This window comes from Bos indicus, chromosome 2 (assembly GCF_029378745.1).
Source record: "Bos indicus isolate NIAB-ARS_2022 breed Sahiwal x Tharparkar chromosome 2, NIAB-ARS_B.indTharparkar_mat_pri_1.0, whole genome shotgun sequence".
In the NCBI taxonomy this organism is placed as follows: Eukaryota; Metazoa; Chordata; class Mammalia; order Artiodactyla; family Bovidae; genus Bos; species Bos indicus.
The window spans coordinates 131,527,276-131,554,615 of record NC_091761.1 but is presented as its reverse complement, the minus strand read 5'-3'; the positions used below and the strand labels follow the sequence as shown (position 1 = coordinate 131,554,615).

Genomic DNA, 27,340 nt, shown 5'->3' with positions numbered 1-27,340 from the left:
GCAAAAGTAGTTAATGTATCTGACAAATAATTTTAACAGATAAGCCTTTGATGACCCCAGATCCCTAAACCAGGTCCCATTATATGATCTCTCCTAAGATCCTACAGGTCTCCTAGCATTTATTTTAACCACAATTGAACACTTTGTGGACTTTATCTGTTCATGATCTGTCTCTAACTTAAGACTACAAGGCTCATGAAGTCAGGCAGTGTGTGTATCTTACTCACTGCTACCTTAAAATGAAGATCAGGAGAAGATTAAGGTTAAAGAAGGGCAAACTGAAAGCTACATCTTGAAATGTTTCACTTAGGCTGTCTGACCCCAACACATTACTCTCTTGTGCCTCAGTTTTACTTATGAAGTAAAGAAAAAGTAATGTCAGCTGTACTTTAAAGTTCCTATGAGAATGTTGATGAAAAGACAGGTAATATAAGGAGCCAGGAATTCCTCATGATACTGTGTTGTTTTTGTTCATTAATGTCAAAGTAAATTTGGTTATCCTGCAGTGGGGAGGGACTGATACCGGCTCTCCCTCCCTGCCAGTTGATCCTGTGAACCACAGTATCCATATAAAAGAGCGCACTGGGCAGGAGCGTACCAGTTGTGCAAACTGAACCGAGCAGGGCTTGGATCACTCGCTCGAGGTCTCATCAGTTCACAATAACTGATCTAGACCAAAACCAAGTCACACTGTCTCCAGTGAAGTTCCGCTGTCTCCTATCACAGGCCTTTCTGTGCTGTTGCTTCCTTTTTAAAAATTGTTGTTTACCTTAAAATCATTAATGTGTAGAAACTCATCAATGATAGATTTGGACTTCCTCTCCATCTCTTCCTCTGACAACGCAGGCTTGTCAGAGGCTGATGTTACTGGAATTTCCGGTTTTGTCACTAGTGAGGATAAAATAGTGAGAAAGGAAAAATGACAAAAATTATCATTAAAATGGTAGAATTATGGTTGATAATATACATGTTCTGTTACTTTTTTTTTTAAGTAAAGGCATTAAAACAGATACAAATGTGACAAAGCAAGCCACCTAAAAGTAGAATACAGAAATATGATTTTAGAATACACACATACTAAATAACTTCATAGTCCACAACAGCTACAAGGGATTGAGATGTTGATAAATTTTTATAATTAGCATTTTTTGTTCCTTTTTTTAAAAAAATCAAGGTATAGTTGATTTACAGAATTATCTACAGTATTATATCAGCTTCAAGTACACAACACGGTGAAGGAATGTTTCCCTAGAGTATGCTGCATTTCCTTCCTGTATTTTGATTGCTCTCCACTGCTTCGATGATGGAGGGCACACGAGGCCCGCTAAGTCGCACAGGCGTGCACAGAGCTACAGCCACGCTGGCTTCTGCAGTTGCTTGAGTACACCATGGCTCCACAGACGAATACTCTGTTCACGGTGCTCCTCCTACATGGAATGCTGTCTCTCTCTGCCCCTCGCCTGTCCCTCCCTGCAAACCTGTTTTAACTCCTCTTTCCTTCAGACCCGAGGAAAGCCTTCTCTAACATTCCCCTGTGTCTGGTAAGTAAGTACTCTCTTATAACTAGGTTTCTTTCATAGCGTTTTTCTCATTTTGTACTTCTATACTGTCATGGTCCGTGTGAGGGTTGGAAAAGAATTTCCAGACATGAGGCAGGAGAGGAGCATAAAGTTCATTACAGCGGGAGACGCTCTAGAACAGCAGGCCAGCTCAAGGAAGACCTGACCTTGAACAGTGGTCCTTAGTCCACTTTCATACCCAGGGAACAAGGAGTGGGCTAGGGGTCTTGTGGGTCATTTGCTGATTGGATGCGGCACATATCCTGGGTGGGGGAAGAGTAAGGCAGGTAACTTCTCCCTACGGGGCAGGAGGGGAGACAGGCAACACTGCTCAGGAGGACCTGAAATCCGTTAGGAGCCACACCACGGGGGAGGGAAGGACACCAGGGTCTGGTTTTGCCGTTCCTGCATTCCGAGACCGTCCTCGGTTTCATCTCTCTTTCAATCCTTGGGTTACCACGTGTATCATCTTTCATGGGGTTATTTGATAAACTTCTCTTTGACCCAGGAGACAGAAGACCAAGAGCAGGGACTGGTGCCCAGGTGCACGTGGCAAATGAACAAATGACCCAGACAGTTAAGCGTGCGGAGGGCAGCTGTGCCACAGCGTCCACTACACACCAGACGCTTCTCATACCCTATCTTGTTAGGCTCCCAAACCACCCAGCATGCAGAAGAAAGCCACACGTCCTTAAAACTGAAAGATCTGAAGTCCTCATCAGTCGGGAAAAGACATTTCAATTTTCCTGTGAAATCCATTTAGAAACTACAGTTAAGAGACATAATTTAAATAGTGAAACAAAATTGAAAGCTAGGAAAATGTTATAAAACAACCATATTACTTCAGGATTAAGATTTAAAAACTTTTTCATCACTGTCATTATCATCATTAAGACATCTAAGACCTTTTTGCAAGCTTTGTGTTTACCAGGTAATGTTCAAAGTATTTACACGTATTATCACTTTTAACCTCCACAATAACTACAGAATTAGTACACTTGTTATCCCCATGTAAGAGATGAGGAAACTGAAAATCAGATCGGTTAAACACGAGGCAGTTTTTAGAGCACTACCTGAGTTGGTCCTCTAAGCACATACATGCTCAACATGTACAAAACCCACAGAGCTTCCAAGATGAAGGTAATAAAAGACCATCTGATACTTTCTCTCTGGTTTGCCCTGTGGTGGCCCAACAGTTTCAGGATTTTCATACATGTGAGGGGCTGTACACAGGATACCTTGGAGAAGGGAGGCTACCCACTCCAGTATTCTGGCCTAGAGAATTCCATGGACTGTACACGGGGCTGCAAACGGTCAGACAGGACTGAGTAGCTTTCACTTTTACCATTCACAAAGGACACACACTCTAATGCACACGGGGGTGCAATTGAGGGACGTTGGAGGAAGTTCGTATCGCTCAAGATACAGCAAAAGGCCCTTATCTGCATCGCTTTTAATAGTGAAGGGGAAAATTTACACACTGCTGAACAATGGATACCTGGGGAACGAGAACCGTGAGATTAGGAAGATATCCTCTAACTTTTAGAGCACTGGCTTGTGTGCTGTTAACATGTATTGATTCTGAAAATCTACTCAGGCACAAAGTCTCCTTGTCTTTTTCTCCTCCCAAATTGAAGGCCCCAGTCTTCACCTGTGTCTGTTCATACAGAACCCCTCACCTGGCTCCCTGGTCCTGCTTCGCTCCGCCTCAGCGCTGCTCCTCTCCACGTCCATGCCTCCTGTGAGCTGCTTCACGGTCTCCAGCATCTCCCTCCGCTGCTCCTCCTGAGACTGATTGTCTAACAGGTCTTTACTGCTGCCACCCCTCATGAAAGTGTTCGGCCGAGCTGCTGCAGGCTGGAGGGGCTTGTCATTCTTCTCCCTGCCCGTGCTTCCTCGACTTCAAAGACAAAACAACACTTCTCAAAATAAAGACCACCTCCATTCCCTCTGTATTCAAATTATAAAACAACACCAAGACTTTCTAAGTATGCAGGAGAACTTTTCACAGACAACTTTAGATGTATGAGGCACCAATTACACGCCAAAGTATAATTATTTACATAAACAAGTAAAATCAGTGCTTTAACGAGATTAAGATGTGTTTTAGCTTTTCCTTAAATGTAAAAGGGATACCACTTGAAAATTTTAAATGCCAATGGCAATTCCTTGTCTAAATTTTAAAATATCTTTTAAGAAGAAAGACTGATGAGTGTATGAGCTAAGTGAATGAAAGGGAAACACAGTACCAAAATAATATGGTTTTACTGTCTTACAAACTTTACAATGATATTTATTCAGAAATTTCAAATACATGGAAAATATCTGAGGACCAAGTCGTGGAAAGTTTTTGAATAGCCCAAATCACACACTACTTTCATTTTAGGAGAGAATCTTCCTGTCTTCCTACTCTTCTCTCAGACAATTCTAACCAGTGCGGCAAACAGGTCCTCAGCCCAAGAGAGATCAGCAACGGTGAATTTAAAATGAGAAAAGGAAGACCTACAGGAAAGACAACGGGTCTAATCACTATGCAGGAACAGACACAGTCCTCAAAAAGCACAGCCATCAGGGGACATTTATAGCAGGGAAAAGAGAGTACACCATGAGAAATGCTGGGCTGGAAAAAGCACAAGCTGGACTCAAGATTGCCAGGAGAAATATCAATAACCTCAGATATGCAGATGACACCACCCTTATGGCAGAAAGTGAAGAAAAACTAAAGAGCCTCTTGATGAAAGTGAAAGAGGAGAGTGAAAAAGTTGGCTTAAAGTTCAACATTCAGAAAACAAAGATCATGGCATCCTGTCCCATCACTTCATGGGAAATAGATGGGGAACAGTGGAAACAGTCAGACTTTATTCTTTTGGGCTCCAAAATCACTGCAGATGGTGACTGCAGCCATGAAATTAAAAGACGCTTACTCCTTGGAAGGAAAGTTATGACCAACCTAGATAGCATATTGAAAAGCAGAGACATTACTTTGCCAACAAAGGTCCGTCTAGTCAAGGCTATCGTTTTCCCAGTGGTCATGTATGGATGTGAGAGTTGGACTGTGAAGAAGGCTGAGCGCCGAAGAATTGATGCTTTTGAACTGTGGTGTCGGAGAAGACTCTTGAGAGTCCCCTGGACTGCAAGGAGATCCAACCAGTCCATTCTGAAGGAGATCAGCCCTGGGATTTCTTTGGAAGGAATGATGCTAAAGCTGAAACTCCAGTACTTTGGCCACCTGGTACGAAGAGCTGACTCATTGGAAAAGACTCTGATGCTGGGAGGGATTGGGGGCAGGAGGAAAAGGGGATGACAGAGGATGCGATGGCTGGATGGCATCGCTGACTCGATGGACGTGAGTCTGAGTGAACTCTGGGAGCTGGTGATGGACAGGGAGGCCTGGTGTGCTGCGGTTCATGGAGTCGCAGAGTCGGACACGACTGAGCAACTGCACTGAACTGAACTGAAAGAATCACAAACACCTCAGGAGCACAACTGATGCTCAATGACAATCTAGGTTACTGTTTAAAAGTTCACCTGTGCTATATTTTGTTTCAGAAGCCAAAGGAATAGTAATATAGCTTAGGAAACCCACCTAGTCACATTAATTTATAATAATAAAAAGCAAAAGTTTGCGAGGTTAAAGAAACTCAGTTCCAAAAGCACCTACATCAAAACATTTTATTCTGTCACTATACTACAGGTTCTCACCCACTCTGTGTAAACTAGCCAACGAACACCTGACTGTACGAATCCTACAAAAATCAAAGTAGAAAGATAGCAGAATACAGAGTAGTGAAAAATAAAAGGCAACCTCAAATATAACTGCAAGAACAGTGTGACAGAGGAATCCACAGGTGGGCGGTCAGGCCCTTTCACTCAGCTTGAGGGTTGCAGCCTGAGGGTGCTAGTTTCTCTGGAGCGCCTGCAGCCTCGCCTTGCGGAGCCCTGACACAAGCTCCCGGGGCTCGTTGGCTGGGCCTGGCTTTCTGAGTGGAGCAAGCTATTGGATATCCCTTCCACCTTATCTGAACTCCATAACTTCCTTATCTTGGAGGAAATCAACTTTAGTGATGAAATGAATCTACCCATAGGGATTATCATCACAGAGAGAGCGAGAGTGTGTGTGTTGTGTTGGACAGCCAGCCAGCCTGACAAGCAGGTCAATCTTTATTAATGTGCAGACTGCTTACCTAGTTAAGGTCCGCCGGGAATCAAACTCTAGAGGTGTGGATGACGCAGACCCTGAAGGTGCTGGAGGTTGCAAAGCAGAGAATCTGTTTAAACTGGAAGCACTTGATCTTAAGGCATCTATAGATATTAAGGAGTGAGAAAGAAATATAAATCACATGACTAAAATGCAGCTTCTAACTGATCTGCCTTCGTGGGGAAGGGCCCGTGGCCAGGCATTTCTAACGAGCCTAACCAGCTGACGCCAATCTCCTGGTCCACAGACCATACTCTTAGAAGCACTGTGTTAGAAAGACTTTGTATGTAAAAAAGAATTTATAAATATTTATTCATTACAACTATCTGCTCCTTTAAAAATATAACTAAATTATCCTAAGTAGGGCCTAGGAATGGTAAATAGGGGAAGAAAGAAGGCAAGCGAAACCAAAAGAAAATATTTAACTTAAAAAATGCTGTGATGTCATTTATGTAAAAGTATGGATGTGAGTTTAAGTGAACAATTTAATTTAAAAGAAAAAAGGTCAAAATTATGTAATAGAAGGGAAATATGGGAAGGTTGTTAACAATGAAGTTTAATTGTTATGATCCAAGTATGTGAGTCCTAAAGTCAAGTCTCTCAAAATCTACTTCTGACATAGATTTTGAAAAGTATTTTAATCGAATTGTTTTTTCTTTCGCAACACCCTAAAGTTAAATGCTTCTGGGTAATAATATTACTTTACTCAGTAATATGAGTTTCCATTTTAATTTGGAGTCCCAGTAACTTTTCTAATTATATTGAATTTGTAAAAAGCAACAAAACAACAAAGGAATCAAACAGATTAAAGTTTTAAATAGTTTTTGAATTAAAAAAAAAAAAACTTGTTTTAAATATTCAAAATACCTAAGGATCCACACTGAGGAGGAAACCCTCAATTATGTTAAGAGCGGGACACCAATAAATCTGGGCGTGATTAGTTTATAGATCTTGCACTGAAACGTACGCTTGTGAAACGACTGCAGCACGCCAGCTTCCGGAGGAAGGACACTCCTCACTTACCGGCCTCGCTCGCCTTGGCTCCACCACTGCTGCCCTTTCCCCAGCTGCCCAGCTGTGCTTTAGGTACCAGCTGAATTTTCTCATCAATTGTGGGCTGCAACGTAAGGGATCACAAGTCAACAGTAGGAACTATTCTAGAAGAATAGTTTATCTTCTCTTTTTTCTCCCCAGTGCAATAAAATCAATTTCAGCAACAAAATTTTGCTTGGAATGCCCCTATACAAAACATAAGTTGGAGCTGTTCCCATTAAACTGGGATTCCTCTGGCCCTGGAAGAACTCTTTGGAATCCAGTGTCCACAAAATACAACTACTGGCCTGGAGAATACATTCAGATCCTTGAAGATGGTATGCTAATCTGCTAAGCAGTTTCTAATGATTTCCCTTTTACAATGCCAAGGGATTTTAAAATGGAAAAAAAAAAAAGAAAGAGGAATATACAAATATTACAAAATTAACTCATTAATCTTTTCAAGTGACTGTTAGGAAACAGGTCAAAAGACCCAAAGATTTCACATTTTAGCAAAGCCTAAAATAGGTTGGGGCAGGGAAGGAGAGGTGAGACAGGCGCATGGTTCAGTAAAGGGGAACAAGAGAAAAGAAAGGAACATGTTAGACGGGGAGTTAGGGTGCCTGATACCTCTCAGATTTAACTCTCCCAGCACAACTTCAGTACAAATGCATGGAGGACCTCATAGAATGCACACCACAACACAAACACTGTGAGGCGGATCCTAGCAAAGGCACTGCTATGCTCTGACACTGCAGCTTGCTATATGTAGTTAATAGTTAATAGTGAATCTCCTTAATGGTTTTGAGCTTTTAATATTTATATAGAGTACCAACAGTATAACTGTCTGAATACACACATTTCTTTTAATTTATATATTTTTTAAAATATTAAGGAAATAATGTTGTAGAATGTTCCTTTTTACAGTGCCCATGCACAGAAACGATATTTAAAACACAAATGATTTTAGTTAAAACTGTCTCTTGCTGGAAATGGAAGCGGATGGGAATCAAGTTGTATTCAGCGATGGAATTCCTTCTTTGGGACATAAACAACTGAAAGAATGTACCAGAGTCTTAGAAAACAGGATCCTGGCTGATACATCAAGAGAGATCCAGAAAGGGAATGCTCCGTCCTGAAGCAATGCTTTGACAAAACTGTAAGGATGCAAACGACACAGCTCATCTTCTTCTATTTGATATCTTCATTGTGAGCTTTAGACTATCTTTAGTATCCTCCTGGCAGGCTGCCAATTTCAGATCTATGGAAAGCGTATTACAAGTAAGGATCAAACCACACTTGCAAGTGGTTTGCAAAACCGAGTGGGCTTGGAAGTTTCCACTTTTACAAAATGTAATTCCACTTTCTCTATGTTCTCCAAGGTTCTCTTCACTCTACATATAGTGATCAACTTCTACTGCTGAAAACATCTGCCAGGAGAAAATTCTTTCCTCTTACCGCCCATAGACTCTCAAGAGAAGGAAGTAGGGTCCAGTAAATCTTTATCACAGAATAATTTCTGGTAGGTCTTCTGTGATTTCTTTTGTGCCTTAGATATAGCAAACCATTCATTCCTTTAATGGTCAAACTTAAAAAGGCACTTTCTCTCCTTCCTTAGAGCTAAGGATCAGAACAGATCAGATTAGTTGCTCAGTCGTGTCTGACTCTTTGCGACCCCATGAATCGCAGCACGCCAGGCCTCCCTGTCCATCACCAACTCCCGGAGTTCACTGACACTCACGTCCATCGAGTCAGTGATGCCATCCAGCCATCTCATCCTCTGTCATCCCCTTCTCCTCTTGCCCCCAATCCCTCCCAGCATCAGAGTCTTTTCCAATGAGTCAACTCTTCGTACCAGGTGGCCAAAGTACTGGAGTTTCAGCTTCAACATCAGTCCTTCCAAAGAAATCCCAGGGCTGATCTCCTTCAGAATGGACTGGTTGGATCTCCCTGCAGTCCAAGGACTCTCAAGAGTCTTCTCCAACACCACAGTTCAAAAGCATCAATTCTTCGGTGCTCAGCCTTCTTCACAGTCCAACTCTCACATCCATACATGACCACAGGAAAAACCATAGCCTTGACTAGACGAACCTTTGTTGGCAAAGTAATGTCTCTGCTTTTCAATATGCTATTTCGGTTGGTCATAACTTTCCTTCCAAGGAGTAAGCGTCTTTTAACTTCATGGCTGCATTCACCATCTGCAGTGATTTTGGAGCCCAGAAAAATAAAGTCTGACAGTGTTTCCACTGTTCCCCATCTACTTCCCATGAAGTGATGGGACAGGATGCCATGATCTTCGTTTTCTGAATGTTGAGCTTTAAGCCAACTTTTTCACTCTCCACTTTCACTTCATCAAGAGGCTTTTTAGTTCCTCTTCACTTTCTGCCATAAGGGTAGTGTCATCTGCATATCTGCGGTGATGGATATTTCTCCCGGCAATCTTGATTCCAGCTTGTGTTTCTTCCAGTCCAGCGTTTCTCATGATGTACTCTGCATATAAGTTAAATAAACAGGGTGACAATATACAGCCTTGACATACTCCTTTTCCTATTTGGAACCAGTCTGTTGTTCTATGTCCAGTTCTAACTGTTGCTTCCTGACCTGCATACAAATTTCTCAAGAGGCAGATCAGGTGGTCTGGTATTCCCATCTCTTTCAGAATTTTCCACAGTTTATTGTGATCCACACAGTCAAAGGCTTTGGCATAGTCAATAAAGCAGAAACAGATGTTTTTCTGGAACTCTCTTGCTTTTTCCATGATCCAGCGGATGTTGGCAATTTGATCTCTGGTTCCTCTGCCTTTTCTAAAACCAGCTTGAACATCAGGAAGTTCATGATTCACATATTGCTGAAGCCTGGCTTGGAGAATTTTGAGCATTACTTTACTAGGGTGTGAGATGAGTGCAAGAGCTAAGGATACAATGTACAAAAGCTTGCAATTTACTGTGGCTTCTCAAGAACTTTTGTTACCATCTCTCCTATACTGAGTATCTCATACCTTTAAGAATTAACCTAGTCAATTTAATAAGCCTTAGTAAACCTAACTAATCTAGTCCTTCTTAGTTAACACTCATACAAATAAAAAGGACTAATTCCAGGACAACTAGGAAAGAATACACTTACTAAGGTTGCCCTGCAGAAATGCATCTGCAAAATGTGTAATATGGCTGTTTCATGTAGGAAGTAATTTTGAGAGTCATGTTTTTGAGACTATTTGAAGTTGTTCTTAAATGTCACACTCACCTTAGTGATTTTCAGAAATTTTGAGGGGTCCAATACCCGACTATTCTTGGCCCCTTGAACAGTGTTCCACCCACCTTCATCCACTCTCTGGACACCTGCAGGAAAAACGGAGTGAGCCAGACTCTCCTCTGTCTCAAATCAGTTTGACAATGAAATGGTGAGCAATCTTTTCAACTCAGCAGCTCCAATCAAAACCCAGGAAAAAGACAAAAGAAACTGTGAAAGCACTGCTGACGGTCTCCTTACCACCCACAACATGAAAATTTCAAGTAGAAGCACTCTACTGGTATCCATCTCTCATAAAACATTACTGACCTGGAAGAAACCAACTCATAGAAATGAACAAGGATTTAGTGCTAGACTAACCCTCCCTAAGGGAGGGCCAAATCTAATGTGTATAGAGTTAATGATAAGAATACTTTGGGAGAAATAAGATGGAAATAATTTATTCCAAAGTTTATTTCACTTAATGATGTTATAAGACACTATGGTTTGACCATTCCCTTAAAACCTGCTTCTCTAAACTTTCAGGCACTGAGAGGCAGAAAACCTTGACTCCTCTTTCTCACACACTGCACTTAATTTGTCAGCAAATCTTGTCAGTTCAACCTTTTCAATATATTCAGCATCTAGCCCCCCTTCTAACCACTACTAACACTACAAATTTGGTTAAGCTAGCAATAAGCCTCAACTGGTATAAAAACATCATCACTGGCTTCCTGCTTCATCCTCACCATTCTCATCATGGCAGCCAGTGTGGCCCGAGTAAGTTATGAGTCAGGTCTTGTCACTTCTTTGCTCAAAACACTTCTGTTATCTATTTCATTGTGAGAATAAGACAGACTCCTTATAAATGGTTTATCTCCTCTAAGTAATCTGGCCCCTGCCTCTCAGACCCCATCTCCTTCCACTCCCCCCCCCATAACCTTTGCTCTAGCCACACTGACCTTTTTGCTGATGCTTGAAAAGGCTGCTTCAGGGCATTTATACTTACTATCCCCTTTTCCTAACAGCCACTTCCCCAGATATCCACATGAATTAACTCCTTCCTTACTTCATTCAGTCTTTGCTCAAACAACACCAACTTAAATAGGCTTCCCAATCTTCCTAATATAAAACTGCAACCTCTCTACTCATCAAACCTTGCATTCCTACTCCTTCTCTGTTTTAGATTTTCTATAGAACATATCTGACAAACATATATTTAAGTATTTGTTCCCCTCTGTTCCTCCTAAGATGTGAGCTGTAGGAAGCAATGGACTTTGTCTCTCTTGTTAAGTGACAAGCACTCAATAAATATTTACTGAATGAAAGACCACCAAACTGTCTAAAAGCTTTTTCAATCCTCACATGCTTCTTGATTTTCTCTTTGCTAAGTGATACTAATGGTCATGAACACGCTTGATTATTCCTTGCTCCTGTAGAACGGAAAAGCACACTCTCTTCCCTGGTGGAGTCATCTCTCAGAACTTCACTATGAGTATACAGTGTCTCTGATAAATAACAGGTCACAGCTATCGAATATTTAGTAGGTGTCAGTTGCTATGCTAAACACTTTACCTATCTCATTTCAGCCTCACAAATCCTAGGTACTATTATTCGATCAATTTTATAGATTAAGTGACTTGTGCAAGGTCACGCAGTTAGGATGCAGGAGAGCTGAAACTCACACCAAGACGGTTTGGCTCCAGAGTCTATGCCCTCAACCTCTATGCTAATATGACCCGGTCACCATCTGAGCACTTCATAGCACAGTGGATGAGCGTTCCCATTTGGATGTCATCTCAGAAGAAACAAGCTTATAAGAAAAATGATCATTTCCTTTCTGAAAAAAGTTTCTTCTTTCAATGTTCCTAAACTGAGTCTACAGAATTTTCTATTTTCTCAGGTGTAAAATGCTTACTACTTCACCTTATTTTTTTCTGTTTCTTCCTTTTTGTTTTTATCACTACCAAGTTTTAACCTCCTTCCACATAGGATTTCAGCTGACAACAGCATTTCTGAGCCTGGTACACCCTTCACCACGTGACGAGCAATGCTGTCAGTGCTGTTCAGCTGCTAAGCTGTGTCTGACTCGGTGTGAACCCATGGACTTACACTGCGCTAGGCCTCCCTGTCCTTCACTATCTCCCAGAGCTTGCTCAAACCCATGCCCATTGAGTCCGTGATGCCGTCCGGCCATCCCATCCTCTGCCGCCCCCTTCCCCTCCTGCCTGCAATCTCTCCCAGCATCGGCGTCTTCTCCAGTGAGCAGCAGACCCCTTTTATTGACGTGCGCCCAGCCTGTCATCACGCCTTTGCTCAAAAGCACGCGGCAGCTCCTCAGTGTCAGCTCAAGCCTGAGTTCCTGATTTGGGTCCACTCTTCTCAGCATTTTTTCAATCCTTCTCAACACTGAAATTTTACTCTAATCAGGCTTATTTATTCCTCTTTACAGTATATATTTACTTTAGTTTCATGACTATAATTTTTCCATCCCTTCCAAATATTGGCCATCTACCAACACCCAGTTCAAGTGCCCCTTTCCTCCAAGTTGCTATCCCGCCTGTTCTGAGTTTTAACAGCCTGAGTGGAGAGTACATTTCATAATTGATAGTAACTTCTGTTTGCTTGAAAACATTCCCTTTATTAGTTCTGGCTTCCAGAGGGAAGGAGATGTATCTTCTACTTCTTTTTATATCCCTCACCTATACTGAGTATACAGAAGATGCTCAATGAAGTCTTGCTGATTGCTGACTTTGGAGTAGTCAAAGAAATAAAATGTACTTCCCACACTCTCTGTTTTTACACAACAACCAGTCTCCAGGTGATGCCGTTTCTCTTACCAATCACCGTTCTCTTCTTTGGGTCAGTCTTTCTGCTCTCATTTCACATCTAAATATAAAATTCTTAACATATTCATCCCTCAAACTTCCAAGTTTCCTAGCGCCCGGTAGACTCCACCCCTCACCTGGTCTTCTCTTCTCTTTGGTCATGAGTTGTTGGACCTTCCTCTGCTCTTCCTGTTCTTCTATTTTAGCTTCTTTGTGAATCTGTTCAATAGTTTTAGGCCCCTGATCTGCTCGTCGTGATACCCAATTACACTATAAAAGGAGAAAATGAGGATGTCAGCCAGATAACTAAAAATAGAAAGGAAACTTTAGAAAAATCTATTTTATACTTTCACTGCTAGAAAAGCATAGCATACACATGAACCTGGCGCTATGGCAGGTTCAACCACCTACAGATGGCTCTACGTGCAGCTCAGATGTTAGCGCTAAATACTGAAACCTGTCTCAATCCACTGAGTTACTCTATACAAAAGCAGTGGGTAGAAACACAGAGTGAAAGAATGGCCCAACCATCTGTCTACCCATCCACCTACCTACCCATCCATCTGTACATTTTATCATATTGTACTTTTGAAAGGAAAAACAAGAGGAATCAAGAAAGGTCAGGACTTTTGGTCTTGACCCAGTCGGATATATTGCTACTCAGTTCACACCACACTCCACTGGGGTTCTACATCGAGGATGACTAGCGTTTTCCTTCCTCGCATATCAAGGTTATGGTATCTACACAAAACGCCACAATCACTCTAAGCTCCAGTTATCCTCTCTGCTAAGGGTAAGACAAGCTGTCTCCTTCAAGAGACACTTCTCCCAGTCCTTCCCTTCTGAGCTACAGTCTCAATATCTGATACAAATATGAGTGACTGAAGGAAGAGGCAGAGCAATTTTTAACATTTACTTATATTAGTTTGAGGCAAGAATGGAAAATAGATTTAAATCAGCATTCAAAATTCTGATCAAGTGGTAGTGGCTTTGTTAATAAGAAGGATCCTGAGGTCACATCTCAGCTGAGTAAGCTACCTGGTCTGAGTGCAGGGCGGGGTAGAGAGGGGGACCTGCGTTCACCTCCTCTATCTTAGGCTCAGTGGCAGTGTGTTTCCTCTAGCAGTTGACAAAGGTGGTAGTGGTGAGAACTATACTTAGTATGACAAAGGAGGGAAAAAAGCAGCAGAACAAGAGAGTATACAGGAAAAACAACAGAGAGGAAAACATCTACATCTCCTGTGAGCTGGCCGCACACATAACCACTGAATCTTTATAACACACCTGCAAGGGAGACAACGTCACCACTTCAGAGACTACAATGTAAGGCTCGGGGAAGAGAAATACATTGATTTTGAAGACGAGAATTCTTGATTATTTAGCATGCTAAGATTAAATTTAAATGACCACAGTTTGAAATCAGAATGGCTGATTTCAAAATTGCAAAGTGGTCTGATCACCAGAATAGAGAGAAGAAATAAGCTGCAGACAGGCAGGTGTACATGCTCTTTGTCCTTTCACATAGCTCTCTTGTCACAGTTTGTTGATCCATGTTCTGAGTCATGAGGCAAAAGCATTAAGCCATTATACATATAAATCCTAGGACATCCTCCCCAAGCCAAACCCTGAAAAGAGACTGGAAAAGTAGGTTGATTTTTCTACTTACCAGCCTTAGATCTATTACGTCCTGAAGCATGAATCGAATCCTAGATGAGGTTTTTCTTTCTTTTACAATTTTCTCCATCTGATTAAAATACTGGTCCATACGTGGCTGCAAGATACAAAATCATTAGTATTCCTGGCTGAGGAATTCAAATGTAGTTTTACCACGTAGAATTTTAAGACGGCATAGGAATACAACTTTTGGCCAAAAGGCATTGTGGTAGAATTTTTAATTGAACATGACACCCAAAATAAAGGCTACATATTCCAGGAGGCAGGCCATGGCCATATGACTAATTATAGGCCAACAGAATATAAATGGAAACGTCATACTGCATCTCCTTGGAACCTTAAGAGAGAGGTGGCTGTGTCCTTTGCCCTTTGCTAACCTTCTCAGCTATGATGTCAAGAACTACTCCAGGGCTACACCTTAGGGATGACAAAATGTTACACTGGAGGAACTGAAATTTTTTGTCATCTCTTAGCCAGCCACCAGGCCAGCCTTAGAATTTTTACTCCTGAACTTCATTTACATGAGTGAGAAATAAACCTGTCTTATATACACACTGATATTCCGGGTTTTCTATCACAGCCAAACATAACCCTACCTGATTCCTATGTTATAAAACATTTCTGACACTATTTCTTTGATGCTTTTCTAATTTCCCTACCCCTTATTTGGACAGTACCATGTTATGTTTGAATTATAATATTTTTAATGGTTTCTTATATTATGGTTAGATAGCCCTGTCATCAACTAGAGCATAAACGAGAAAGCTACTGGGTCTTCATTCTTGTCTTCCGTCAGTCCTGGCTGTTGGTAGCTCCCCCTCACCCCCAAATTTCTGTCCACAGAAATGTCCTGCTATTCATATACACATGAAGGGCCTGTAAAATAAAGGACACGGGAGAAATAATCTCAATTCATGACCTGGCTTTTAAATACTTTTGGATCCTCTTCACTTCTGACTTTAATGAAAACGTGGTAACGAGCACCATGGCCCAACACTGACAGTGAGAAGGACAAAAGAAAAGCACCCTTGGCTGCTGGGAAAAGATGGAGACCTGTGTTGACAGTCAACTTCCGCAGCTGACAAAGAGTCCCTGCAGGAGGTTTCTGAGATTCGGGGGTCTTACCTTTGCTTTCTCAAAGTCCAGGTCTTTGCCAATTGTGGTGAGCAGGCGACACAGACACTCGAGGGATTCTTCATCGTGGTTCTTCAGCAGCTTCACCACACAGTCATGCATGATGGCTTCAGTCAGCATTTTGAGTTTAAAGAGTTCTCCAATGAACTTGATGTTGCCAATGGATCTCCGCCGGGCTTTATCTTTAGCTTCTTCCAGTTCATCATGAAGCCTTGTCCTCTCCTCTGGCTATTGCATAAGGAAGAATAACAGAATCTTGATGATGAAGATTGTACTACTCAAAAGATGCTAAAAACATACTTGTGGCTGGTGTTGCCGGTATGCTCGTTCAGTGCAGACCGGGCAAGCCTCCTACGAAGCGGCAGCTAGGGAGACTGTGGAGCTCGGCACTGCTGACGAAAAGCTCAAGGAAGGAGTCAAAACTGAGAAAAACGATCATTCTAATTTGAACGTGGAGGGGCAGGATGGTTCAGAGGTGCCGTTAAACATTAAGAGGCATGTACTTAGTACCCTGATAAAATCCATTGTGAACGACAGGGTTTGTCAGTGAGGCAGATCAATTCCCATCTGACGGGCAGACAATCAATGTAAAAGACACACCTGAACAGTTGGAAGTGGAGGATGAAGATACAACTGTTGTGTTCCAACAGGAGATAGTAGGTGTCTGCTAAATAGGGAATCCCTAGAATTCTGTTCCTCCAGACCAAAAAGACACTCTCCGTTAGAAAATCACAATTTGGTTCCACCACATCCTGACTGCTAGAGTGTAGTTTCTCTACTTTTTCGTTTTCTCCTTTCTCATTCCTTTACTGTACATAAAGTAACTGGTGTATATGCACAAGCATAGTGCACTTTAAAAAAAACTACAGAGGCGATGGTATGTTTTGACTGACATCAAATGAAGATGGGATGGGGAAACATACCGGTCTGGGGAAAACATCCCCTTTATCTCCATTAGGGGCATACTCATCAACTCTTATCTTTATACTCCAGTATATTATTTTGCTTTCATTGTCTAACAACAGCATAAAAGTTCTTGCACTCCTTGATTGGAGGATTTTAATGTTTTCCATTTACCATTGTAAAACCAGTCACAATTTTATAACTTTTTTGTATGCAGCTGTTACACGTAGGAAAATCTCTATTTAAGTAAGGATAAATTACTCTAAAAGAAGAAATGATCCTATATAATTTTCCCTTCAAGTGTCTTGTTGTTTAAATAAACTTGTTTGAACTACAGGTCAGGGAGAGGCTTTGAGGTTTTGACAGTTAACCACAGACCTATTCAGAAAATAAAACTATCCCCACAAGTTCGCATCCATTTCAGGAGATTTCTGGAATTCAGCAACCTCTCTGAAGTCTAGGTTCTGAATCCCTATCTTAGAAGGTTGAGTTGTTTTAACATGTGGCACTAAAAGGAATAAAGCTCTCCTCTAAACATCAATACGGTATATCTCCACCTGAAGAAAAGGCCGCAGGCACCTACTGAAGTAGCAGGACGATGAGGCAGCCGGCTTCATGAAAATTCTGATAACACTCAAAGTGCACACGCACGGTTTTTCTGTGAAAATACTTACAGCACTGGCAGCCTCGAGTTCTTTCTGCTTCTTCTCAAAGACATCATCATCGGCTTTATCTTTTTCAAATTCCTTCTGGCAACGGTTCAGTAGTAGCTTCCGGAAGTTCACTGTGTTACCAGGCTTGTCTGCCATGGGTACTTTCAGCTGCATCCAGATGGGAAAATGCAAAAGGGGCAAGATTACTTAAAGAAATCCAATGATTTTCTCAAAATATCTATTTTCTTTATTGTGCAAAATAATGCTGACCGAACCACAGGTAAGCATTCTACAAAAGATACATGATTTAGCTTTAGGCATTTCATGTTTTCAATGGTTAAGGAGCTTTAAATTTTATATAGAAAAGACACACATTCCTCTCATATAAATGTACCGCATCCTCTATGGCTGGTTGTGCCTCTAGCTGACTTTGAAATCCTTGTAATACTATTACAACTATGACTCTGCACTCCTCTAGACCTTTTTAACTGTCAAAGGTTATTATTTTTGTTTTTCAAACTACTACAGTAGGTACTTTGGTTTCAAGAAACAAATAAAAATGAAACGAAGCAGGGGAGAATTTCATGGCCGTAGGAAAACTGTTGGAGGTGAGATCCTTATTCTAGAAAGATGCAGAAGTGTGTGTGAGTGAGGGCCACGTTTCAGAATACTGGAGACATCTTTTCCTAAGGGGGACGTCACAACACTGTAACGCTAGTATCTGACTTGTCTATCGATACACTATGTTTATTGATTATTTCTTATGTGACAAAAGAACATACTAGTTCTCTACGAGTTGTCTAATAAATGTCCAACGTAGGCACATTCTTTTGATGCACAGACTCAGGGCAGGGAAGGGGCCGGTTAGAGGCAAGACGCTTACAAGATGTCCATACAAACCCATTGTTTTCTAGTAACTGCAACAGCTTCACCTTTAACTAAATGCAGAGACGTTCTTATTCAGAAAATAAAGAAAGTGAACCAGCACAGTGATTGACTAAAAGATTCTGTTTTACAGACAAAATCACGAGTACCATTTTGAACAGCTGTGACAATATGGCAAAATGATTTTCCTAGAATCACAAAGTGGCTCCCAAAGTTCTGAAATACGTGGTCTTTGTCCTAGATTTAGTGGAAGAAGTTAATAAAAAATGGGATACCTTGTATTTATATTCACAGAAGAGTTAGCAACCAGAATGGACTTTGGAGAGCTGCTGATCAAGGCTGAATGGCTAGCAACTTGAGGACTACAATACCACGGCATATTTGTGCTAGAACTGACGGCACATTCTCCAACATATTCCCAGTGAGACACGAAAGACCCTTCAACAAGGCCAGCTCTTACCAACCAGAGCTGAATGTTTCATTTCACTTTTTTTTAACTTAGAGGAGAAGAACATCAAATACGGATTCTTTTCAGACAATCACAGGAAAGCTAACACGTCCTTATGTCCAAATTTAGGCCATACAAATACAAGTGACAACAGGTTATGTCAAAGTCAGGCCTATTCTATGATCACACAAGAGGGTAGGCTTTTAATTTATTTGTACTTATTTGGCTGTGCAGAATCTTAAGTGTGGTATGCAAGACATTTAGTGTGGCCATGTGAGATCTAGTTTCCCGAGCCGGGATCAATCCCAGGTTTCCTGCATTGGGAGCACAGCGGACTGGGCCACCAGGGAAGTTCTGAGAGCAGGTACTTAGCCTTAAAGAAATGAAACATGAGAGCAAAGGGTTTTCAAAGCAGAAGCCAAAAGTAGACTCAATCTTTTACTATCTACAACCCAGAATATAAAGAAGCACCATATGTGAGAGGTTCTGTATAATAGAGCATTCAGCATGACGTTAGGTTCCAGAACAAAGCAAAGGTTCTAAAATTCAGCAGTTACATTAAATTTGCTACTGTACAGGAACTCAAATAAACACATCAAGAGGCTTTTGCCAACTTCTTAGCATATTCACCACTGTCTATATTAACACTAAGGACATTATAGACTGATAGGATAAAAATCATCTGGGCACAATTTATCGGCCTTAAAAAGATTTTCCCTGAATTATGGGTTTACTATGTAGAAGATGGGAAAAATGTGGATAATATGAAAATTCAAGCCACTGTCTTAGTGACAGGGACCAGAACTAAAATGAGTCAGGAAGGTCAAATAACTACAACTCGTGTGTTTTATTTACTGGAAGGAACAAGTAGAAATGATGTAAGGCAAGGAAGAATTTCCCTACACAAAATGTATTAAAGGATTTGCTTTTTATACCTTTTATGTAGAGAAGACTATATTGAAAAGATTCGCTTACATGATTTTCTTTTTTTTGCTTGATTTTAAATGAAGGCAATTCTTTTAACCCAAACTCGTTCATCATCCAAACAAGGGAGGCACAATCCCTGTGTCGAGCCCAAGTGCAGCTTTAAGCACCCAATGCAATAGGTTTGTTGGAAGTGCTTTAAGTCACAGAGAATAACGTGACTTAAACGTGGCTTATTTGGAACACTCAAAGAGAAAGAGCACTGGAATCCTGAGTGATAAAATCAGGGTTTGAATCCCAGCTCTACACCTCATCAGTATGTAAATGTGAGCAAGGTACCTCATTAAGCCTTAATCCCTTCATCAGCAAAAGGATGCATCCCAGTGATTACAGACTAAGGGACACCATGAAGCAGCTGGTGCAACAGGAGCAGTGGAGACAGTCATAATGCCAGCTCTGCCACGTGACCTTGGCCCAATCACTTGGCTTCCCTGAACTTCTATTTCTTTCTAAAACGGGGATAACATCTATCTCACAGGACTGTTTGAAGGATTAAACGAGACAGTCTAAGTAAAACAAGTAACAGTGCCCAGACCACAGCTAAGAATTCTATAAACTGATAGAGCTATATTTAAGTTTGGAGCTGCACTGACATGTTTATTAGTAAAATTTAAGAGAAACCTATATTGTAATAGCATAAACATCAAAGAAAGTGTTTAAGTTAGTTCACAAAGCAATTAGGGAGAGAGCCACAAAAGGCAAGAGAACTGAGTATCTGTTACCCCAAAGTGGTGGTCACCAACAGTTCACATGTACGGGACATAAAGAACCTGTGACTGTTGCATATGCTTGTTAGACACGTTCACGGGAAGCATTAAAACAGAACGCTCAGCAGAACGACCACAGGCCTGCAAGCACGGCTGTCTCTAATGAATGAAGGTCTGGCTGCACCACACCCTAAAGGCTTGTTCTGGTGAACAGGGGCTGTGGAAATACGGAAACAGGCCAGGGAGGATATGGCCCAAGAACGGTGATGCACGGTAATCGTCTTCTTCTTAAGAGATGTTCAATTCAACACAATTATGAAACGATGATGGTATTAAGTCAGCTTGTGTTGTCAGGGGACACTTAACTGGTCAGGAGACTCAGTAAAACTGGTTAGTGAGAACATGAAGAGTGAATGTCTTAGTCTGGTAGGGCTGCTATAATGAAATACCACAGACTGGGTGGCATAAACAACGGATGTTTATTTCTCACAGTTCTGGAGGTCGGGAAGTCCAAGATCAAGGTGCAGGCAGATCTGGTCCCTGGTGAAGGAGGACCCTCTTCTTTGGATGTCTGCTGTGTAGACATCTGCCTTCTCCTCTATCCTCATGTGGTGGAAAAGAAATTCTAGTACCTCTTCCTGTTTATTAAAGGCACTAATTTCCATCATGGGAGATCCACCCTTATGACCTCAACTAAAGCTAATCACCTCTCAAAGGCCCCACCTCCTAACACCATCACATGGAGAGTTGGGCTTCAACCTACGAACTGGGGGAGAGATGAATATTCAGTTCCTAACAGTAGAAGAGGTAGATGCTTGAAGATGTTACCGTGGATAATACCAAAAATGAAAGGTGACATGCCACAACGAGAAGAAGCTCTCTCTCAGACAACCATAATTCATTAAACAGTAGTCTGGAATTAAAACTAAGATACTAAGTGCTTCAGATGGGTTGCTGGGAGACGATTCCTTAGAAAGTGAGGGAGTCACTGGGGAATATTTTATACCAAGACTGCTTGGTGAGCTAGATTTGCTGGAGGGCACCTACCTTTTAATTTTTACACAACAGTAAACTACCCACGTGCCACTGCGCTACACTGTGAACTGACAGTATCCGTCTCCTACTGCAGTGAGAGCTGGCCACGTTCCGGGCAGCCAGCAGTCCTGGACGTGAACACTGTCAGCAGCAGGCAGTCATTTTCTTCAAGCAACAGGATTTGTACTGCTAATATATTTGTTAGTATGGATGGTAAATACTTCTTCTCCTTAAAAGGATCAAACTCCCTGAAAATCACCAAGGGCTGTCAGTTGTGTATTAATTAAGTTCAACAGGAGACAAGTCCTGGCCTGGCTTATTAGCACGCTCAGGATTTTCAGGGCTGTCCTAGAAGATAAAGATGCCAGTGGTAATCCATGGCCCAGTAGCTGTTTTGCTTAAAGCATGTTCTGGTCCGCGGTAAAGTGTCTGAAATGACTAGTATAATATAAACAAGTGGTATGCCCAAACTAACTCTAAAATGTGAAGTGAACAGCAATGAATCAGTTGTTCAACAGTAACTCCTGGGTCTACAGTGACATACTATCGTTTATCAGTGGTGATGTCCTGACCTCAGTAAATTCCCAACTAAAAATGAACTTAACATGACCTGTATGTACGATAAACACATCTACCGAAACGTGTTCTATTAGATACATTCGAAGAGGCATACAGCACTGAGGGATGTCCACAAGACTGAAAAGGGAGTGGTCAAGTTATGAAAGGGTAAGTCATTTCTCATCAATCTTTCCTTCAGTGGCACATTAAACCGGCAACATTCAAAGTCTCGGATCTGGTGTAACAGGACACAGAATGCAGAAATTTACCCACAGTGCCATTCTTTACAGCTGAGGTCTGCATGCCTGCCACAGCAGAGATTAAAAGTAACAAAAGCACAGTCTTAAGGTGCAAAATAAACTCAAGTTATACTTTCATTCATGCATTTATCCATTCACTCAAAACATATGTCTGAGGGTCTATTATGCACCAGAAACCATTTCAGGTGCTAGGAATTTAGCAGTGCCCCGCTCTTAGGAACTTAGGCTCAAAAAGAGTTCCAAGGTGGGGATTTTCTTTAAATTTTGATTAAAATGAAACAGTGCAATAAAAAGGACTAATAATCCAATTTAAAATTTTATTTAAGCATAGATTTAGATACAGGATAGCAATTTCCAGTGTCTGCCCTTCTTTATTTGCCACTCAACTCAGATGTCCTTGGGGCTTCTCTGGTAGCTGAGGGTAAAACATCTGCCTGCAATGCGGGAGACCGGGGTTCGATCCCTGGGTCAGGAAGATCCCCTGGAATGAAATGGCAACCCACTCCAGCACTCTTGCCTGGAAAATCCCATGGACAGAGATGCCTGGTAGGCTACAGTCTATGGAGTTGCAAAGAGTCAGACACGACTGACCGACTTCACTTTCATTTTCACTTTCAGATGTTCTCCTCCGCCTAAGAGAAGTACTGAGTTCTAGTTAAATGCCCTGCAGTCTGTGAAGGGGGCTTCCCTGGTGGCTAAGATGGTAAAGAACCTGACTGCAGTGCAGGAGACCAGGGTTCCATCCCTGGAATGGAAATATCCCCTGAAGGAGAAATGGCAACTCATACCAGTATTCTTGCCTGGAAAATTCCAAGGACAGAGAAGCCTGGCAGGCTACAGTTTGGGAAGGAGGCCTTGCAGATCTCTGCGGTCATTTCTACTTGAACCAGAAGCAGCAGCAGCATACTCCAGAGGCCCAGGTTACTACCTCTTATGATGTCTTTAAGTCTTATGTGCCAGAGGTTTCACTTAGCAGAGCTTGGCAAAAGCAGGCAGCTGCACAGAAATCTAAACAAGTGTGTCTGTGCACACAATAAATACGGTGTGAAGTGAAAGTTGCTCGGTGTGTCCGACTCTTTGAGACCCCATGGACTACACAGTCCATGGAATTCTCCAGGCCAGAAAACTGGAGTGGGCAGCCTTTCCCTTCTCCATGGGATCTTCCCAACGCAGGGATTGAACCCAGGTCTCCCACATTGCAGGCGGATTCTTTACCAGCTGATATGCAGAGCCAACTGGTAAAGCCAAAACTACTATATCAATTTCCTCTGTAAATCTAAAGAATTCCTTTTTAGAAAGCCTACCTACCACCCCTTAGAACATCAAGGAAAATTGACACACAACTGTATTCTCAAGCCCTCCCCTAGGTAAGAACTGCAAAGTGACTCATGGAGGTGTGTGATTGAAGTGAATGACAAAGAGGCAGAAAAAAGGTTTAAAAACTGCTCTGGGGGAATTCCCTCCCAGTCCAGTGCTTAGGACTCCACACTTTCACTGCTGAGGGTGGGGTTCAATCCCTAGTCAGGGAACTGAGACCCCAACAAACTGTGCAGATGGTCAACAAAACAAAAACAAAACAACCCTGTTCTGAACGACAATAAGTATTCTCTTAAATCTTAAAATCTCAACAATCTAGACCAAGTTTCTCATCCTTGACACTAAGGATGTTTTGGGTTGGACAACCCTTTGTTGTAGGTGGCTGTCTTGTGTACTGTAGGATGTTCAGGAGCATCCTGGGCCTTTAGGCACTAACATGCTAGTAGTCATAACCAAAAATGTCTCCATTTATTGCCCGAGGTCAAAAAAACCCAACCGTCAGACTTTAAAATCAGAGATCTAAGTCTCTGTTTGAGCTTGTTGTTCAGTAGCTAAGTTGTGTCTAACTCTTTGTGATCCCATGGACTGCAGCACACCAGGCCTCCCTGTCCTTCACCATCTGCCAGAGTTTGCTCAAACTCATGTCCATTGAGTCATGGATGCCATCCAACCATCTCATCCTCTGTCACTGCCTTCAATCTTTCCCAGCATCAGGGCCTTTTCTAATGATTTGGCTCTTCACATCAGGTGATCAAAATATTGGAGCTTCAGCATCAGTCCTTCCAATATTCAGGCTTGATTTCCTTTAGGATTGACTGGTTTGATCTCCTTGTTCTTCAAGGGACTCTCAAGAGTCTTCTCCAGCACCACACTTCGAAAGCATCAATTCTTTGGCACTCAGTCCAATTCTTCCCTGGTAGCTCAGATGGTAAAGAATCCGCCTGCAATGCAGGCAAGCTGGTTTTGATCCCTGGGTGGGGAAGATTCTCTGGAGGAGGAAATGGCAACCCACTTCAGTATTCCTGCTTGGGAAACTCCATGGACAGAGAAGCGTGGCGGACTACCATCCATGGGGTTTCAAAGAGTCAAGACACGACTGAGTGACTAACACTTTCACCGGCTCTTGTTCGAACTAAGGTTCTATCATTTAACATTGGAAACCTCCATATGTATAAAATCCCTATTTAGGCAATTTTCCAACTTCCACAAAATGTTTTAAAATAGGAATAATAAAATGGTTGTGAGGATTAAATGAGTTAGATGTAACACATCCTCCCAAAATACTGCTATGATTCCCACTACTCATTATTACTACTATTTAGAAACATGACTGTGTAGACAATTATAACTAGATTCCAATACTTCAAATTCATGATAATCCATGAAAATGGCATGGGTCTATACATCCTTAGGACTATGAACCAGGCCAAAGATCTTACAATTTGACCTGCAGATGTGTCTCAGTAAAACATACAGATACTGAAAAGTGAAACTACTGAAATAAATTAATGAATATAATGGATAGAAAAAGAATACCTGCCGTGGGTAATATCTTATTTTTAATTCACTCTTCATTTTCTCTCATTCTAACAATTATGTTAAAAAAAAAAAAAACACACACACACAAAACAAGAAGCACTTGTGGTCAAGGACTGGAAAACGCTGCACAGAGCAGATCCTTCTTGTTTGATTTCACAAGAAGCATTAAAATAGGAAACCAAAACTTAGAGCAAAAAAAAATCTGCTTAAGCTGGACTTAGTGAAACATATACTGTCATTTCAATTTTGGATAACACTGCTCATGGACATGCCATCTGAAAATAATCAGCTTAACTCCACTTCTTCCTTTATAAAGTATAAAATAAAAGAGCACACACTCAAGTATTCATCACTCAAGTTTGCTAAAACTTAGTATCTTGCCATATGTACCTTCATCTTTCATTTTTAAGAAACCAAATATTCAAGTTAAGGGCCCTGAGCATTTAAAAAATTTTTTCACTCTATTGCTTGTTGTTCTTCTTTTCAAAGTTTAGCTTTAAGAACACTGAATCCTCCCAGAGCTTCACATAAATGCTTTCAAAGCACGACCACTTTCCAGCCTTCACAGTTAATCCCATTATCCTGTATTTTTATAATAACCACTTTCTTGCTTTTGTTTTACCATCCATATATGCATTCCCACATCCATATTTGTTTTTGAACTTTAAATAAACAGGCAATATGGCATATATTCTTTCGGGTCTGGCTTCTTCTCCTAGAGCTTTTTCCTGTTACAGCCACATGCACTCGGCTATGGTTCGGTTTGACTGTCCTAGTGTGAACGTGCAACAATTCTTCCATTTTACGGTTTATGGGCAGTTTCAAGTTTTTATTCATTATGAATAATGACAAACATTTTCATATGCTTCCTGGCCCATCAGAAATGTATGTTTATCTGTTGCATATATTCCTAAGAATGGAAATGCTGGTTATAGCGGAAAAAAAAAAAAAAAAAAAAAACCTCCAAATTTTGTAGATGATGCTAAACTCTTTTCTAAAGTGACTGTTACAATTTATATTCCTACTGGCCCTGTTTGACAGTTCTGGTTGCTTCACCTATTTGCAAACATCTGGTAAATTTAGCAATCTGGTATTATTGCATGGTTGTATCTAATTGAATAATTTTTTTCATATTTATTGGTCATTTGGATAACCTCTTTGGTGAAATATTTAAGTCTGTTGTCTATTTAAAATTTAAGCTATTTTCTTATTAATGTTAGTTTTTTCAATTCTTTTTTAATTGGAGGAAAACTGTTGTATGACCTTGAGTTGGTTTCTGCGTAGAACACACATCAGTCATAATTGTATGTGTATATATACCCTCCTTCATGCGCCTCCCTCTGCCTACCCGCCTCCTCACCCCCCGGGGCATCAGGCTGTGCTCCCTGTGTCAGCTGTTTTACACATGGTGTATACGTGTCAGTGCTACTTTCTCAATTGGGATGTCCTTTACTGGATTTTTATGCTGCAATTATCTTCTCCTAACACGTGGCTTGCATTTTTACTTAATGGTGGTTGTCTGGGGAGGCCTTACAAATAGCTGTGAAAAGAAGAGAACCGAAAAGCAAAGGAGAAAAGGAAAGACATAAACATCTGAATGCAGAGTTCCAAAGAATAGCAAGAAGAGATAAGAAAGCCTTCTTCAGCGATCAATGCAAAGAAATAGAGGAAAACAACAGAATGGGAAAGACTAGGGATCTCTTCAAGAAAATCAGATACCAAAGGAACATTTCATGCAAAGATGGGCTCGATAAAGGACAGAAATGGTATGGACCTAACAGAAACAGAAGATATTAAGAAGAGGTGGCAAGAATACACAGAAGAACTATACAAAAAAGATCTTCACAACCCAGATAATCACGATGGTGTGATCACTCACCTAGAGCCAGACATCCTGGAATGTGAAGTCAAGTGGGCCTTAGACAGCATCACTATGAACAAAGCTAGTGGAGATGATGGAATTCCAGTTGAGCTATTTCAAATCCTGAAAGATGATGCCGTGAAAGTGCTGCACTCAATATGCCAGCAAATTTGGAAAACTCAGCAGTGGCCACAGGACTGGAAAAGGTCAGTTTTCATTCCAATCCGAAAGAAAGGCAATGCCAAAGAATGCTCAAACTACCGCACAATTGCACTTATTTCACACACTAGTAAAGTAATGCTCAAAATTCTCCAAGCCAGGCTTCAGCAATATGTGAACCGTGAACTTCCTGAGGTTCAAGCTGGTTTTAGAAAAGGCAGAGGAACCAGAGATCAAATTGCCAACATCCGCTGGATCATGGAAAAAGCAAGAGAGTTCCAGAAAAGCATCTGTTTCTGCTTTATTGACTATGCCAAAGCCTTTGACTGTGTGGATCATAATAAACTGTGGGAAATTCTGAAAGAGATGGGAATACCA

The 27,340-nt window shown here is 41.3% G+C and overlaps 1 protein-coding gene across 20 annotated transcripts in view; it reads right to left on the bottom strand.

Annotated features, from left to right (window-relative positions):
• Positions 1–27,340, bottom strand: part of EIF4G3 (eukaryotic translation initiation factor 4 gamma 3) — a 354,405-nt gene that overhangs the window by 31,772 nt on the left and 295,293 nt on the right. For 19 of the 20 annotated variants that reach the window (XM_070777387.1, XM_070777394.1, XM_070777389.1 and 16 more), the window contains 9 exons: positions 17,231–17,377; positions 15,645–15,881; positions 14,512–14,616; positions 12,983–13,115; positions 10,033–10,127; positions 6,781–6,874; positions 5,744–5,861; positions 3,239–3,459; positions 770–888 (listed from right to left, as the gene is read on the bottom strand). In XM_070777387.1, coding sequence (XP_070633488.1) covers positions 770–888; positions 3,239–3,459; positions 5,744–5,861; positions 6,781–6,874; positions 10,033–10,127; positions 12,983–13,115; positions 14,512–14,616; positions 15,645–15,881; positions 17,231–17,377 — 1,269 coding nt within the window. The remainder of the gene's footprint in view (positions 1–769; positions 889–3,238; positions 3,460–5,743; positions 5,862–6,780; positions 6,875–10,032; positions 10,128–12,982; positions 13,116–14,511; positions 14,617–15,644; positions 15,882–17,230; positions 17,378–27,340) is intronic. The other variant, XM_070777392.1, reaches the window with a different exon arrangement.